The sequence below is a fragment of the Camelina sativa genome, chromosome 4 (genome assembly GCF_000633955.1).
Source record: "Camelina sativa cultivar DH55 chromosome 4, Cs, whole genome shotgun sequence".
Classification (NCBI taxonomy): Eukaryota; Viridiplantae; Streptophyta; class Magnoliopsida; order Brassicales; family Brassicaceae; genus Camelina; species Camelina sativa.
Window position 1 is genome coordinate 20,465,751 of NC_025688.1, and position 14,157 is coordinate 20,479,907.

General features: G+C 36.2%; 3 protein-coding genes across 5 annotated transcripts; all 3 read left to right on the forward strand.

Moving 5' to 3' along the window:
- On the forward strand, window positions 5,520-7,850 carry LOC104781449 (eukaryotic translation initiation factor 6-2). Its single transcript, XM_010506122.2, has 8 exons — window positions 5,520-5,671; window positions 5,907-5,946; window positions 6,030-6,126; window positions 6,239-6,324; window positions 6,442-6,486; window positions 6,837-6,967; window positions 7,248-7,358; window positions 7,448-7,850. Exons 2-8 carry the CDS (start codon window positions 5,937-5,939, stop codon window positions 7,703-7,705), a joined length of 738 nt encoding a protein of 245 aa, XP_010504424.1. The 5' UTR covers window positions 5,520-5,671; window positions 5,907-5,936; the 3' UTR covers window positions 7,706-7,850.
- Window positions 8,001-10,859, forward strand: LOC104781448 (folylpolyglutamate synthase-like). Of its 3 annotated transcripts, none has more exons than XM_010506120.2 (14): window positions 8,001-8,190; window positions 8,321-8,436; window positions 8,546-8,655; window positions 8,733-8,793; window positions 8,881-8,964; window positions 9,053-9,109; window positions 9,198-9,258; window positions 9,336-9,382; window positions 9,454-9,531; window positions 9,618-9,770; window positions 9,854-10,060; window positions 10,131-10,209; window positions 10,297-10,574; window positions 10,705-10,859. In XM_010506120.2, exons 1-14 carry the CDS (start codon window positions 8,181-8,183, stop codon window positions 10,762-10,764), a joined length of 1,401 nt encoding a protein of 466 aa, XP_010504422.1. In that variant the 5' UTR covers window positions 8,001-8,180; the 3' UTR covers window positions 10,765-10,859. The 3 variants fall into 3 exon arrangements, with proteins under 3 accessions (XP_010504422.1, XP_010504423.1, XP_019100349.1); XM_010506121.2 differs by having other exon boundaries at window positions 9,630-9,770; XM_019244804.1 differs by lacking the exons at window positions 8,001-8,190; window positions 8,321-8,436 and having other exon boundaries at window positions 8,444-8,655; window positions 8,876-8,964.
- Window positions 11,091-13,897, forward strand: LOC104781447 (mitochondrial substrate carrier family protein B). Its single transcript, XM_019244805.1, has 7 exons — window positions 11,091-11,579; window positions 11,885-12,061; window positions 12,181-12,330; window positions 12,438-12,539; window positions 12,632-12,702; window positions 12,804-12,871; window positions 13,485-13,897. The coding sequence occupies exons 1-7, from the start codon at window positions 11,391-11,393 to the stop codon at window positions 13,724-13,726; spliced, it is 999 nt and encodes a 332-aa protein (XP_019100350.1). The 5' UTR covers window positions 11,091-11,390; the 3' UTR covers window positions 13,727-13,897.

The following is a 14,157-nucleotide window of genomic DNA, read 5'->3' on the forward strand; positions in this document are numbered from 1 at the left end:
CCACAAATTAAGATCATCTTTTGCTGAATAACAAACATTTGAGTTGCCATTCCACATATAACAATTGTTTCCAGATCGAGTCCCTCTTAGAACTACCTCCTTCTCCTCATCAGTAGCTTTGCAGTCAACTTTGGTGAATGATACTGTTAACCCCTCGTCACATAGTTGGCTCACACTTATTAAATTTGCTTTTAATCCTTGAACTAAGTATACATTCATTAGCTTAGGTAGAGTGGTGTCATCCATTCTCCCTTTTCCTTGAATATCTCCATGTCCTCCATCTCCAAAAGTAACTTTACCACCTCTGATTCTTCGAAAATCTTGTAAGTAATTTTGTGTGCCTGTCATATGACGAGAACACCCACTATCAAAGTATCAAGGACTATCGTTATCTAGTTCTTCTGTAATCAATGCCATATTGCATCTAAAATTTACACCTAAGGTGAACTTCGTAACTTCCTTTGATACAGTTTGATATAGGTCAGACTTCTTTATCCAAATCTGTTTACGAAATCCATTCCAGAAAAATCTGCCTTGATGCTTGAGTCTCTGAACCTTTTCCCAATACTTATAGCAGAAAATTTTTATGTGCCAATACTTCCCACAGTAATAACATCCACTAGTCCTAACTTGTTGACCTTTTCCTGCATCTGCTGGTGGAGTACTCAGTCCTCCTGACACAAATTTGGTTTCACTTGTATTACCAGATGTTTGACCATCAAATCCTAAGCCTCTATGAGTCTTCTTTGTCCTTCCATAGCTTAGAATTTCATCCAATTGCTTCGTCCCAGCAAACATGTGAATCTTCTTATGTTGAATCTCAAGCTCAGTTTGCAATTTTGCAGATTTTTCTTTTTATGTATCTAAGTTGCTCTTTAGTTCTTCACATTTGTTAGCAAGATTAAGTTTTTCTTTGATCAATAACACACTTTCTTGACTAAGATTCTTCTCTGACTCTAACTCATCTTGGAGTGTTTTAACTAGATTAGTAAGATGTTCCTTCTCTTTTACTAATTCTTGATTCTCCTTTCCAAGGTTAATGAGAGTACTTCGAACCTCATTGTAACTTTCTATCAATTATTCTTCGTTTTCTCCTTCAGAGTCTGAAATTTCTTCCCCATCTACAAACTCTGTAATGCCTAGATAAGCCACAAAATTCAGAATTTCTTCTTCATTGTCTTCCTCAGTGTCTTCATCCATGCTTATCAAAGACTTCTCCTTACGACTTACACATTCTTCCTGAGTGTGTCCTAAACCTTTGCATACAGAACATTTGTTTTCTCTTCTTTTGACTGTAGGACATTCCCGAATAAAGTGTCCATAACCCTTGCATTCATGACACTGCATCTCTGCTTTTCTTGTGAATTTGCTCTCTTCCCCAGTCTTTTTATATGGTGTGAGCTTTTTCTGTCCTTGACCTTGTTCTACTCTCTTGAGTACACGATCAAATCTGCGAACCAACAAGCTAAATGGGTCATCATCTTCTATCTTGTCTTTGATCTCACAGACTGCTAAAGCAACACCTTTAGTACTTTTGACTCCTCCTAACTCCATCTCATGAGCTTGTAGCATTCCTACTAATTCTGCAAAACTTAAATCTTCAACGTTGTTTGACACACATAAAGCAGTCTTGTAGGCCATGAACTTTGTAGGTAGGCATCGAAGAAACTTTTTAACCAATTTATGATCTTTATATTTTTTTCCCAAGGTTACCGCTTCCTGAGCCAAAGTGCTGATTTTAGAACTAAAGTCAGAAATTGATTCATGCTCTTCCATTCTTAAGTTCTCAAATCGAGATGCCAACATGTCTTTTCTGGAACTCTGAACCTTTGTCGTGCCCTCATATTGAACTTGAAGAATGTCTCATGCTTCTTTCGCTGTCTCACATCCTTGAATCAATTCAAATTGCTTTCTTCCTACACTGCAGTGAATAGCTGTGAGAGCCCGAGAGTTGTATTTCGACTTTTTCATCTCATCTTCAGTCCAATCCTCCTCCGGCTTAGCTATCCCTGCACCCTTTTCATCCTTGATAGTTGGTTCTTCCCACTTCTCAAGAACAGCCTTCCAGACAAGTCGATTTATCCCACCAATTATGGACTTCATCCTTGATTTCCAAAAACCATAGTTTCCATCGTCCAGAATGACCTTGTTGGTGTTGAGAAGATCACCGTAGCTCTCCATCCTTTCCACAGGATCTCACCCGTACTAAATCCTTACAAGTGTAAGCTCTGATACCAATTGAAAACGTAAGACCTAAACAGTTTGGATCTTTAACACTGAATATCGAACAGAAATTCAAATAACTCTCTTTTATTAGAAAAGAAGTTCTTACAAGGTTTCTCTTTAACTCTATTTTCTAATCCTATTAAGCTCTTAGCCTTCTTTGAATCTTCAAGCTATTCTTTCTCTAAGCTTAAGATTCAATGCTAGGATCTCTCAATCTATGAAGTGCTGATCTTTCTCAAGACCCAGCCTCCCCTATTTATACTAATTGGACTTAGCCACACAATAGGCTAATTCCCAATTCTAATCAGAATTGTTAATTTCCTTTTTCTTTATAGTTTAGGAAATTAACAATCTTTCTTTGTAAAACTTCCTTTTATCCTTATAACAAGAAAGTCTTTACTCTTCCAGAAACTTCTTCTTGCTTCATATGATTTCTCTTAACCGCTTTAATAGATTTCTTCTTTGGTTTAATCCTGCTGATCCACATCTTGTACTACTTTTGTTTTAGTACAACACTTATGTCAATAGATGCATCTTCATATGGGACGTCTCCGCATCCAAACGCAGGCCAAAGAGACCAGACAACGAGACCATATACTACTCTGCAAGCATCGGGTGATGGGTTCAAGGTACGTATATCAATAAATAGTAATTTATTTAACCCCAACTTAAACACGTTTTAATGGTTTTAAGTTTTTAACACTATTATTAAAATTACGCTTACCTGCTACACGAATTAACAATTTGGTGATTAGTTACGTCGGTATGTGCGGTTGATACCACATACTATTCAACAAAACAAAACAACAATATAAAGAAGGAAAAACCAATAGGACGAAAGACTCGTCACTCACATGCTTTCTTTCCTGTTATACATGCTTGGTATTGGATCACATTCGTTAACCACAAATAGATTTCGAAGAACGAAGTGTCGTAATCTAGCCCATAGTTTTATAATCTTTGGATCGTGCAAAACAATCCGGCCGACGCGCAAACCAAAACTATAAAGCAAACGAATATTTATGTGTACAATTATCTATTTGGCGTATTTAATCTATTATCGTAGAGATATTCATTCGTGGGGTCAATAGACTCAATACTCACTTAAATCCAAGAATTTATATATGAGTATATATATGCTACAGTTCAATTTAAGCGATATATATGTTGTGCCGAATGACCGACATCATCGTATTGTATTGTGTTGTTCGACATCTTCCAAGGGTTTTTTTACGTATTCAAAAATTTGATACACGACAAATTATTTCATTGTGTTTCGATCGTAAGCTAGACATTGTGAACACTTAACATAAACAATCACGGGAAACCAAGTTGCAGCAATTGAATAAATCATTTGTTACTACTGGACCTAACAAAAATAAATATTTTCGTCATGAAAATGGTTTCTTTCATTAGTGCAGAATCTAAATTCTTACAGTTGGACAAGGTTTTGTTTGTCAAGCAGGTAGAAACCAACTCACCTGACGCATTTCAAATGCAAGTCATGTGGGTGATAACTGATATGGTAACCTGAATCTTGCAATACCGGGATGTAGATCTAAATCTAATATATGTAATATTTGATATAATATATCATGATAATTAAATTACTTATAAAATACAATTTTAGACACTAAAATATTGTAGAGTTCAATGGATCGTCAATAATTTAATCTACTTTATCATGGTTTTTATATATTTCACGAATCTATCAGAAACATATTAGAATACTTAAATGAATTATCAAGGCCGGATCTAAATTACTTTTGGATCTATGACCAATATATACTATATGCTACCGCGCACACTATCTATAACATTTAAGGAAACGTTAATTTTTATTTCAAAGCAACGATTAGATATTTTGAGAATCGTGCACACAAAATAATGAAATATCTTATTTTTCTAAGAAGAAGATATTTTGTGTGGCTTGACACTTGACAGAGCCTGTGTAGTAAGAATGTGCACAACTTAAAAGTTTCATCAGACCAGTGCAACACGCACCGCACGAGTCATTTGGTAAGATAGTTGTTCATTTGATTTTATTTTCCTCTGACAAACTAAAGGCAAAATTTTTGATTGGTGCGGTTTAACTAAAATTGTTCTAAATCGTATTATTAAAATGAAAAAAGGAGGTCACCACGTACGGTTCACGACGAGCGTCCAAAAATGGAAAAGTCGAGTGCCGTCACGTTCAGAGACTGTGTAATACAGTACAAGCAAACAAGAAGATAAACTCAATTCTTTTCTTTTCTTTTTTGGTTTTCTTCACAAACCGGAAACCTCGTAGCCGTTTAGATATTTTGCTCTCTTTTTTTTTTGTTCTCCACGAAAACTTGACAACAACGTAAACAAAATTTAAATTAATAAAAACGATTGGCTGAAACAATTCTATATGCATGAAACAAGTTCGGTTGTTTTTTCTTCTATTAGACGTGGCGAGAAGACGCATATAGAAGAAGAAAATCCAAAGAATCATTATCACTGTATTACTAAAAATTATTCCACTCAATTAAAAAGTTAATAGAGACATATCGACGAGACTAAGAGAAAACAAGTTAACAGAGACATTATTGAGCTATTGACCGACAATTTTTTTTTTTGTTAAGTTAATTTAGTGGTATTTTGGGAAAAGATGTTATAATCGGCAATCAAAACGAGATCTAGCTTAAGACAAATAAACTACTTGAGACAGAAACCAAAGTTGACTTACCCACTTATGCTCTGTGAGTAAAAAAGCAAGCACTCGACACTTGAGCTCAAAAGAAAAAGAAAAAAAGAAAAGAAAAAAAAAAACGTTGATGGTTTATTTCGGATAATGGGCTTCACTTTCATATTTCATCTGCAATAATGGGCTTAGAATTGATAAAAAATAATGGGCTTAGACTACATGTAGAGTTTTTTTTTCTTTCATTCAAATAGAGAGATCAGTTAGGCAAAACAAATGACCTAATAACCACAAATATATCAGTTACTTGCAACATTTTTTCGATTAAATCCACAATATATCAGTACCATAGTTCACAAACTTTAACTTTGATTGCCACCTAAAAATATAGTACAAGGAGTAAAACAAATTCAATAAATCCTACTCCCATCTTTTTTATTCACTACTTCTTCCATTTTCACCCCCCCAAGAAAAAGAAAAAAAAAATCTCAAATATTGAATCAAAAATAATATGTTCGAAAGTGGTCTGACTTTTCAACTTTACTTTGCCTCCAAGGCTCAAAATAAAAATATCTAATTTTATTAATAATTGTCGTGTATTATTGGAGCCTCCTTTAAATTAGGGCCCAAACGGTGGCTTAATTCGGAGGATCATCCAGGGCCGGCGCAACCCTTATTCTCATTAAAAAAACCTTCGTTCGACTCCCATTTATTCCTCCTCCTCCTCCTTCTTCTTCGTTATTCGCCGCTTCTTCTCCTCGAATTCATCCCTCTCAAGTAAGCTTCTTTGATTTTTCCTTCTTAGACCTAACCAAACATCAATAATTTGTAAACCTAATTTGTTCTTGTAACATAATCGATTGCAAAATCGAATCTTTTTATTTTTTTTTAAGTTTTTTTTTTTTTTGTAAAAACCTAGTTACGGAATCGTTTGTATTTTTGGAGTTGAATCTTTGTGAAGTATATTATATATAAACCCTAATTTCGTTTTCATGTTTCTTTATTTACGCAGGTGTACTCGTTTAGCCTCCTCCTCCCTGTAATGGCGACTCGTAAGCTTTCTGCAAATACTTTAGTGTTTTTACTTCTCTTTTTGATTAGCTTTAATTGGATTTGTGGGTAATTTGATATGCAGGTCTTCAGTTTGAGAACAACTGTGAAGTTGGTGTCTTTTCCAAACTTACTAATGCCTATTGCTTAGTCGCTATAGGAGGCTCTGAGAACTTTTACAGGTTTGCTTTTGCTTTTGTTGGATTGGATACTTTATAAAAGTTTCAGTTTTTTGTTTTTGCTTCTTTTATATCAGTTGTTGATGTTTTCTTTTTGTTTGATGCTTTTGTGTAGTGCTTTTGAGTCTGAGTTAGCAGATGTTATCCCTATCGTTAAGACCTCTATTGGAGGAACACGAATTATTGGTCGTCTTTGTGCTGGTTCGCTTTCTCTTCATCTCTTATAAGTTCTTGCTTCAAAACCTTCTTNCATGCTTCAAACCTTCTTTCTCTTTAGCGTAATGAATTTTTTTTTTTTTTTTGTGTTTCTCGATATAGGAAACAAGAATGGGCTTCTTGTCCCCCATACAACTACTGACCAAGGTAATTTTACAGTTCTTTCTACAAATCATTTCTCACTGCAATTACTAATGTCTCCCATGATACAGTTGACTTTGATAGTTGAGTTTTTGCTGAATACCTTTTATTCAACTTGTCTGAAGTATCTGCAAAGCCAATCCCTTTTTCATTTCAGTTTATGAATGGACTTTTTATAACTGAATATGGTTTTGGTGTAGATGTTTTTTCTCCTCCGTTGTTGAAGAATCTGTTACGTGTGTACTATATAGGAGTCTTTTGCTCTTTTTGATATCTTGAGTTTATATTTCGAGTTTTGTGGTCTGTAGTTGGGTTGCATCTCCTGATTTATGCTGATGTTTTTTTTATCCCGCCAGAGCTTCAACACTTGAGGAACAGTCTACCTGATCGAGTTGTGGTCCAGCGAATTGATGAACGTCTGTCTGCTCTTGGAAACTGCATTGCCTGCAATGATCATGTCGCTCTTGCTCACACTGATCTTGATAAGGTAAAGATTAATGACCTTCAGTGTTTCTCTAATGAATGCTTTTCAAAAGCAGACATTTTCATGACTGGCAAGAAATGTTGAAAGAATAAGTGTGCATTTATACAAAACTTTGCAAGGATAATGTAATTTAGTCCTTTGTAATCTATTGCTTAAGCTCCCTTGTACTGTATGCGTCATGTTAGATTTTATTTTGATTTTATATCTTAGCATGTTAACAGAGCTGTACGTATACCCTATGGTTTTGATGTCTGGTTCTTATGTTATTTTTTTGCATTGACAGGAAACAGAGGAAATAATTGCAGATGTTCTTGGCGTTGAAGTTTTCCGTCAGACAATTGCAGGCAACATTCTTGTGGGCAGCTACTGCGCCCTATCCAACAGAGGTGGAATGGTAAGAGGATAAAGAACATAACACCCCTTGGAAAACTGATGAAATTTGACATTGGTCTCATTATAATTTGAATGTTTTGCCTCAAACAGGTTCATCCTCACACCTCAGTAGAAGACTTGGATGAACTCTCAACTCTTCTTCAAGTCCCTCTCGTTGCTGGAACCGTAAACCGTGGTAGTGAAGTTATAGCTGCGGGTATGACCGTGAATGACTGGACTTCCTTCTGTGGTTCAGACACAACCGCAACAGAGCTCTCTGTTATAGACAGCATCTTCAAGCTAAGGGAAGCCCAACCCAGCTCTATCGTCGATGAGATGAGGAAGTCTTTGATCGATACCTATGTTTAAATTTTGTTTTTGTTTGGATGAGACACACACACAACAACATCCCCAAGTGTCAATGAGATTTTCATACTCTACTGTTGCAAGAATTAGCTGTTTTTCTTATATTTTTGTGTGGTTTTAACAGTTTAGAAGTAATCTGTTGATGTCCCTTTGAATCCTTTTTAAGTAATTGATAAGAAAATTCTCGTTGAAATTGCACATATCATCTAATTGTGGTCCACATTTTGGTTCATATTTTAAGTGGAGAAGAAACCATTTGGTGAAATAGATAACGGTTTTGTTCGGTACATATTCGAATTCTGCATTTCTATGTTACTCCTATAGATAAAGTTAACACCTTTTTCGCTCAACTAGTTTGAAGATTAAACTGAAAGTTAGGACCTTTCATTTCCAATCCTTACACCCATATACGACTAGAGAAACAGATCCCTAAATCGAAACTTGGGATTTTAACTTTTTTGTTTTTTGTTTGTGTTCTATGGCAACTGGTAAATGTTCTGTTTCTCTATAATCCGAATTTGTCTTCTCATTAAGTTTATATGAATGTTTTCAACACTCTGTGTGTTCATTCTTTTACGTTTTCTGTTTTATTTGCCGGATGGGGCTAAAACAATGAAGAAGACGAAGGTGAATTGTCAGCTCGTTACCAGAACACTTTGGTAATGAACACACAAAGTGTTCTGGACGCAGTCTCACATCTGAAAATCATTCATGTCGCCGGCACTAAAGGAAAGGTTCACATACGAATGATTTTTCTCTCTAAAGGAAAGGTTCACATCACATAGACAAAATCATTCATGTGGCCGGCACTAAAGCAAATTATGTTTTTGAATATTTTTGAAGGGATCAACATGCGTATTTGCGGAATCTATTCTACGTTGTTACGGTCTTCGAACTGGTCTCTTCACGTCTCCTCACTTAATCGATGTCAGAGAGAGATTTCGTCTCAACGGGTGAGCTTCTGAAAACATACACATCACAACGATTTTTATCGAAGAAAATGTTCAAAAACATAATTTGCTTTCTTCAGCCTTGAGATAAGCCAGGAGAAATTTGTTGACTACTTTTGGTGTTGCTTCCATAAACTAAAGGTGGGGATTATATAGAACAGAACATTCATTAGATTTTTTGTTTTTATTTCTCTCATTTTAGTTACATCCTTTCAAATTAAAGTGCAGGAGAAAACTAGCAATGAGATTCCAATGCCTACTTACTTCTGCTTCCTTGCATTATTAGCTTTCAAGATTTTCGTAACAGAACAGGTTTTGAAATCTGTTTTCCTCTCAGTAAACTAAACTCGTATGCATGCCTTAGGCATAATATTATGTTATTGATGCTACCTACGCGCAGGTAGATGTTGTTATACTAGAAGTTGGCTTAGGTGGGAGGTTTGATGCAACTAATGTGGTAGGAATTATTCGACTATCTTCTATGTGAGATTAATATTTAGTTAATCAGGTTTTGTCACTAACAAAGCATATGTTAGTATATATAGATTCAGAAACCTGTCGTCTGTGGTATTTCTTCACTTGGTTATGATCATATGGAGATACTTGGTTAGTCTCTTCTGCTTCATTTCTCGGAAATAAATGGATCCAATACGTTTTTAATCACTCAGTTTGTATATATTCAGGATACACTCTTGCTGAAATTGCTGCAGAGAAAGCTGGTATCTTCAAGGTGCTAACAAAAAGCTTCTACGTTATTCGAGTTTCAGTTTCCTTCCTTCTTAACTGTTCTCTCTTTTGCAGAGTGGAGTTCCGGCTTTTACAGTGCCTCAACCTGATGAAGCGATGCATGTACTCAATGAGAAAGCTTCAAAATTGGAGGTAAGGTTCCACAAAACAAACCAAATCATTATATATTTGGTTGAGATGACGTAAGGGTTATCAATTAATAAGTACTTGTTGTGAAGGTAAATCTTCAGGTAGTGGAACCGTTGGATTCGAGCCAGAGACTCGGGCTTCAAGGCGAACATCAATATTTAAACGCTGGTCTTGCGGTTGCGTTGTGTTCTACATTTCTTAAAGAGATTGGTATTGAGGAAAAAAATGGTTTGAATCAGACAGTGAGTTGAAACAATGAAAAAAGATTATTGATTTTGTGAATTTCTATTAAGAAACAGTAACTGTTTTCTTACTTCAAAAACAGACCGGTTTACCCGAAAAATTCGTCTCTGGATTGTCGAATGCTTATTTGATTGGACGGGCTATGGTCGTGCCTGATTCAGAATTCCCTGAGGAGATTGTGTATTACCTTGATGGAGCTCACAGTCCTGAAAGCATGGACGCTTGCGCTATATGGTTTTCAAAACAGATCAAACAAAACCAAGAAAGAAACCAAAAAAGATCAGAGCAGGTAAAGCAATTGTGTCTTAGAGACCTCAATAAGTTTATATCTAACGTTGGTGGTTATGTACATAATGCAGATACTCTTGTTCAATTGTATGTCTGTTCGTGACCCGAGTTTGCTTATTCCGCGATTAAGGAGTAAATGCATTGATCACGGTGTGTTTAAACTGTTTATGTTATGGATTTCTTTATTAGGATTTTACAAAAATTCTCATTTAAGTTTTTTTTTTTCAAATGTGGTAGGAGTTGATTTCAAGAAAGCCGTATTTGTGCCAAACGTATCAGTGTACAACAAAGTTGGATATTCGTCGAACGATGACAGACGTGTGGATTCAATGACGTGGCAGTTCGGTCTTCAGAGGCTTTGGGACAGTTTGGCTCAAGGTAAAGCAAAATCTAATTTAGAAAGTGATACTAAAGGCAAAGAAGATGAGGTGAAAAGTTTCGTTTTCTCGTCACTTCCTTTGGCCGTTGACTGGCTCCGGGACAATGCTCGCCAAAGTAAACAAGTTCGTTTTCAGGTAAATAACGAATTAGTTTGGTTACATAGTATAACTTATTAACTTTACTTGTAAAGTTAGTTTCAGATTTTTCTTTTTCAGGTGACAAAAGTGGTCTATCTAATTGTGATTTTGTTATTTGTTGTTTTAGGTGTTGGTAACTGGCTCATTACACTTGGTGGGTGATCTCTTGAGATTAATCAGGAAATGAATACACTATATGTCTCTGCCTGTAATAGTTATAAGAAAAGATACATTTGGACATGATTTTAACAAAGAAGACAAAACACGTGCTGAATAAAAACACTAGTAAAGGTCCAACAAAATCTTTACAAGTTACATAACGTTTTCAAATGTGTACCACACCGACGACACCAATGTTTAAATGATTGCTGGCCAAAGCTTTTTAAAGTGTGGATGTAACAATGGAAAAGGAATCTGACCATACAATAGGAAAAAAAATACAAGAGGTGAATCACGTGGCGGTGAAACGTTCGTTGTATCTAAAACGCTGTCGTTTCACTGTTTGCCGTGTAGGTGTGGTTTGCCGTGTAGGTGTGGCGTTGGAACCAAGCGCACACAAAGTGAAAGTTGGAAAAAAAAAAAGACGAGAGGCACACAAAAAGAGAGACCCAAAACCAAAACTTTCAAGCAAAGCAAAAGCAAATTCAATCGAAAGCAAAACCCAAAACGAAGATCTTTGAAAGTTTCGTTTTTTATTTTCTCCTCCTCGAAAAATTCGAGCTTGGTGGTAGTATTGTTCGGATAAGCTTCTCGGAGGTGTGTGAGATTGAGAATTTTTGATAGGTTGAGGATTTGTGATTTTGGGCGGGCTAAATGGTGATGCAGACAGACGCTAGGGTTGGTGTGAGCTCAGGGCATGGCGTAGCGTCTTCCTCTCATCGTTTAACGCAGGACCAGAGATCACATATCGAATCGGCGTCACAGCTCTTAGCCGGAGGACTCGCCGGTGCTTTTAGCAAGACTTGTACTGCCCCTCTCTCTCGCCTCACCATTCTCTTCCAGGTTTGTTTTTTTTTTTCATCGAGTGAGAATAAGAAAAATTCAATCTTTTGGACAAATTGAAGTAAGACCAATTCAGTATTTTCAATTGCACTGTGTAATTGGGATTATCAAAAAAATTAGGGATCTGTAGATATGAAAAAGCTGAATTTGAGGTCTGTGTATAGAGAAAGAATCTAGTATATTGGTTGATTAGCCCAAACCTTCTTAGCTACACTTTTGAATGCTTAAAAAGGGAAATTTTTGTGTTAAAGCTAAGTTTTTTTTTTGGGGACAAATTTGTGATTATATACTTATGATGTGTCTAGGTGCAAGGTATGCACTCAGAGGCTGGAGCTCTAAGAAAGGCAAGCATATTGCACGAGGCATCACGGATATTGAATGAAGAAGGAGTCAAGGCTTTTTGGAAAGGGAATCTGGTTACAATTGCTCACCGTCTTCCATATTCTTCTGTCAATTTCTACGCATATGAACACTACAAGAAGGTCTGAGGATCTTAAACTTGCAGTTTTTTTTTTGTTTTGTTTGTCATTCGTAGTGTGGCATTACTCTCCACTGAGCCTAATTCTGATTTTGAACTTTCTTTTTACTCGATTATTTACAGTTCATGTATATGGTTACTGGGATGGAAAATCACAAGGCGAGTATAAGTTCAAACCTTTTTGTACATTTTGTAGCCGGTGGTTTGGCTGGAATCACAGCTGCTTCTGCCACTTATCCGCTTGATCTTGTTAGGACTCGTCTTGCTGCTCAGGTAAGTATTTGATATGATCGTTGTGTTCTAAGTTCACATGCTGATTTTCTGAAGCATTATTGCATTATTGGCTGGTTGTTGACATTTTATCTTTGCATCAATGGCAGACAAAAGTAATTTACTACACGGGTATCTGGCATACTCTGCGCACTATCAGCACTGATGAAGGTATCTTGGGCCTCTACAAGGGACTCGGAACAACGCTTGTGGTATTTTCCACAGAAAGATACACATACATCATGAGTGTTGTATCGTTCCTCTTTCAGTTTTTCCTGACTAAGGTCTTATTTATTTGATACAGGGTGTTGGGCCTAGTATTGCCATTAGCTTTTCTGTGTATGAATCACTGAGATCTTATTGGAGGTCAACTAGGTAATAAGTCGATCTCGAAATTACAGCTTTGCTGTTAAACTATGTCACATATTAGTTGTAACTATTTCCTAAACTTGTTTGTTTGTTTTCATTTTCTCAAGGCCCCATGATTCACCTATCATGGTCAGTCTGGCTTGTGGAAGTCTTTCAGGAATAGCATCTTCAACAGGTAAGTTATCTTAGCTATTCTTTGACCTTTTCCTTTCTTGTTTGCCATGAGACTCGCTGTTTGATTGTAATGTGTCATTCTATGCCTTGCTCATAAACACTGATTAACTTAGCATGAGCATCAATCAGTTTCGTATTGTTGACAAGCATCACATCAGTAGTCTCAAACTCAAAATTCTCTGTACTTTGCTTTCAATTCAGAATAGCTGAACATGTTGCATCTTAAGTTCCACTATTGCCACAGAATGAAAAATATGTTGCTCCTTCTCATATGCATGCTTCTGTGTCTAGCAAATTGATATGATTACCATGATCTTCTCTAGTTGATTTTTCTCTTCAAATATATAGCATAGTTTAATGTGAGGAACTTACGTCTAAGGGTGGTTACTCATATGATGCCTCATTTTCTCAATCAAACAAAAACTATGGTTACCTATATCATTCCATTTGTTTCTATTATCTCTTTTTGCCTTATATGAGTTTCACGTCGATTCTTATTGTTCACGGCTCTTCTCATGCTGCATTCATAGGGAGTAGAATCACTTCATAGAAATGATGCGTTGGTCAAATGTCATCTAACTTCATATCTAATGTAACAAAAACAAACATTGCAGCTACGTTTCCACTGGATCTGGTGAGAAGAAGGAAGCAGCTAGAAGGAATAGGGGGGCGAGAGGTAGTGTACAAGACAGGTTTGTTAGGGACATTAAAGCGTATTGTTCAGACGGAAGGAGCGAGAGGCTTGTACAGAGGAATTCTTCCAGAGTACTACAAAGTGGTACCTGGTGTTGGGATTTGCTTCATGACCTACGAGACACTAAAGCTTTACTTCAAGGATGTTTCCTCAAGGCTATAACGGTTTGAAATGTTGGTAGGTTTTTAGGTCTATTTTTGGTGAGGAAAAAAAACTGTAAACCATAAAGCGGAAATTGATATGTATACGAAGTGTAGAATAATTATATGTATTGTTGGTTTACAGTTTATACGAAGTTAACATACATATAAAGATTAGCTTATACGAAGTAAACATACTGTACTTCTAAACTGATACGAAGTTAACACACTCCTAGACTTCTATTTAAGTGGAAGTATAATGATATAAAAGAGAATGGTAATGGGCTTTGAGTATGTTTCGGTTTCCCCACTAAGCTTTACGCATATCCCACATCGGAAGTTTAAGAGAGATTGGTAGTGAGAGTTTTCTTATAAATAGACTTCACTCTCTTAAGATTAAAATCACGCAGCCATGTGGTGAGCACAAAGCGAACTATTCTTTCGCCTTTTACT

What these genes read in the sequence shown, in the direction of transcription:
- LOC104781449 (XM_010506122.2), top strand. An exon ending in CTCACACTGATCTTGATAAG is followed by an intron (nt 6,968 to 7,247) that starts GTAAAGATTAAT and finishes TTGCATTGACAG; the next exon opens with GAAACAGAGGAAATAATTGC. An exon ending in TATCCAACAGAGGTGGAATG is followed by an intron (nt 7,359 to 7,447) that starts GTAAGAGGATAA and finishes TGCCTCAAACAG; the next exon opens with GTTCATCCTCACACCTCAGT.
- LOC104781447 (XM_019244805.1), top strand. Translation starts at nt 11,391, where the DNA reads ATGGTGATGCAGACAGACGCTAGGGTTGGTGTGAGCTCAGGGCATGGC. An exon ending in GACTCGGAACAACGCTTGTG is followed by an intron (nt 12,540 to 12,631) that starts GTATTTTCCACA and finishes TATTTGATACAG; the next exon opens with GGTGTTGGGCCTAGTATTGC. An exon ending in AGGAATAGCATCTTCAACAG is followed by an intron (nt 12,872 to 13,484) that starts GTAAGTTATCTT and finishes CAAACATTGCAG; the next exon opens with CTACGTTTCCACTGGATCTG.
- LOC104781448 (XM_010506120.2), top strand. An exon ending in TCGCCGGCACTAAAGGAAAG is followed by an intron (nt 8,437 to 8,545) that starts GTTCACATACGA and finishes ATATTTTTGAAG; the next exon opens with GGATCAACATGCGTATTTGC. An exon ending in GAGTAAATGCATTGATCACG is followed by an intron (nt 10,210 to 10,296) that starts GTGTGTTTAAAC and finishes CAAATGTGGTAG; the next exon opens with GAGTTGATTTCAAGAAAGCC.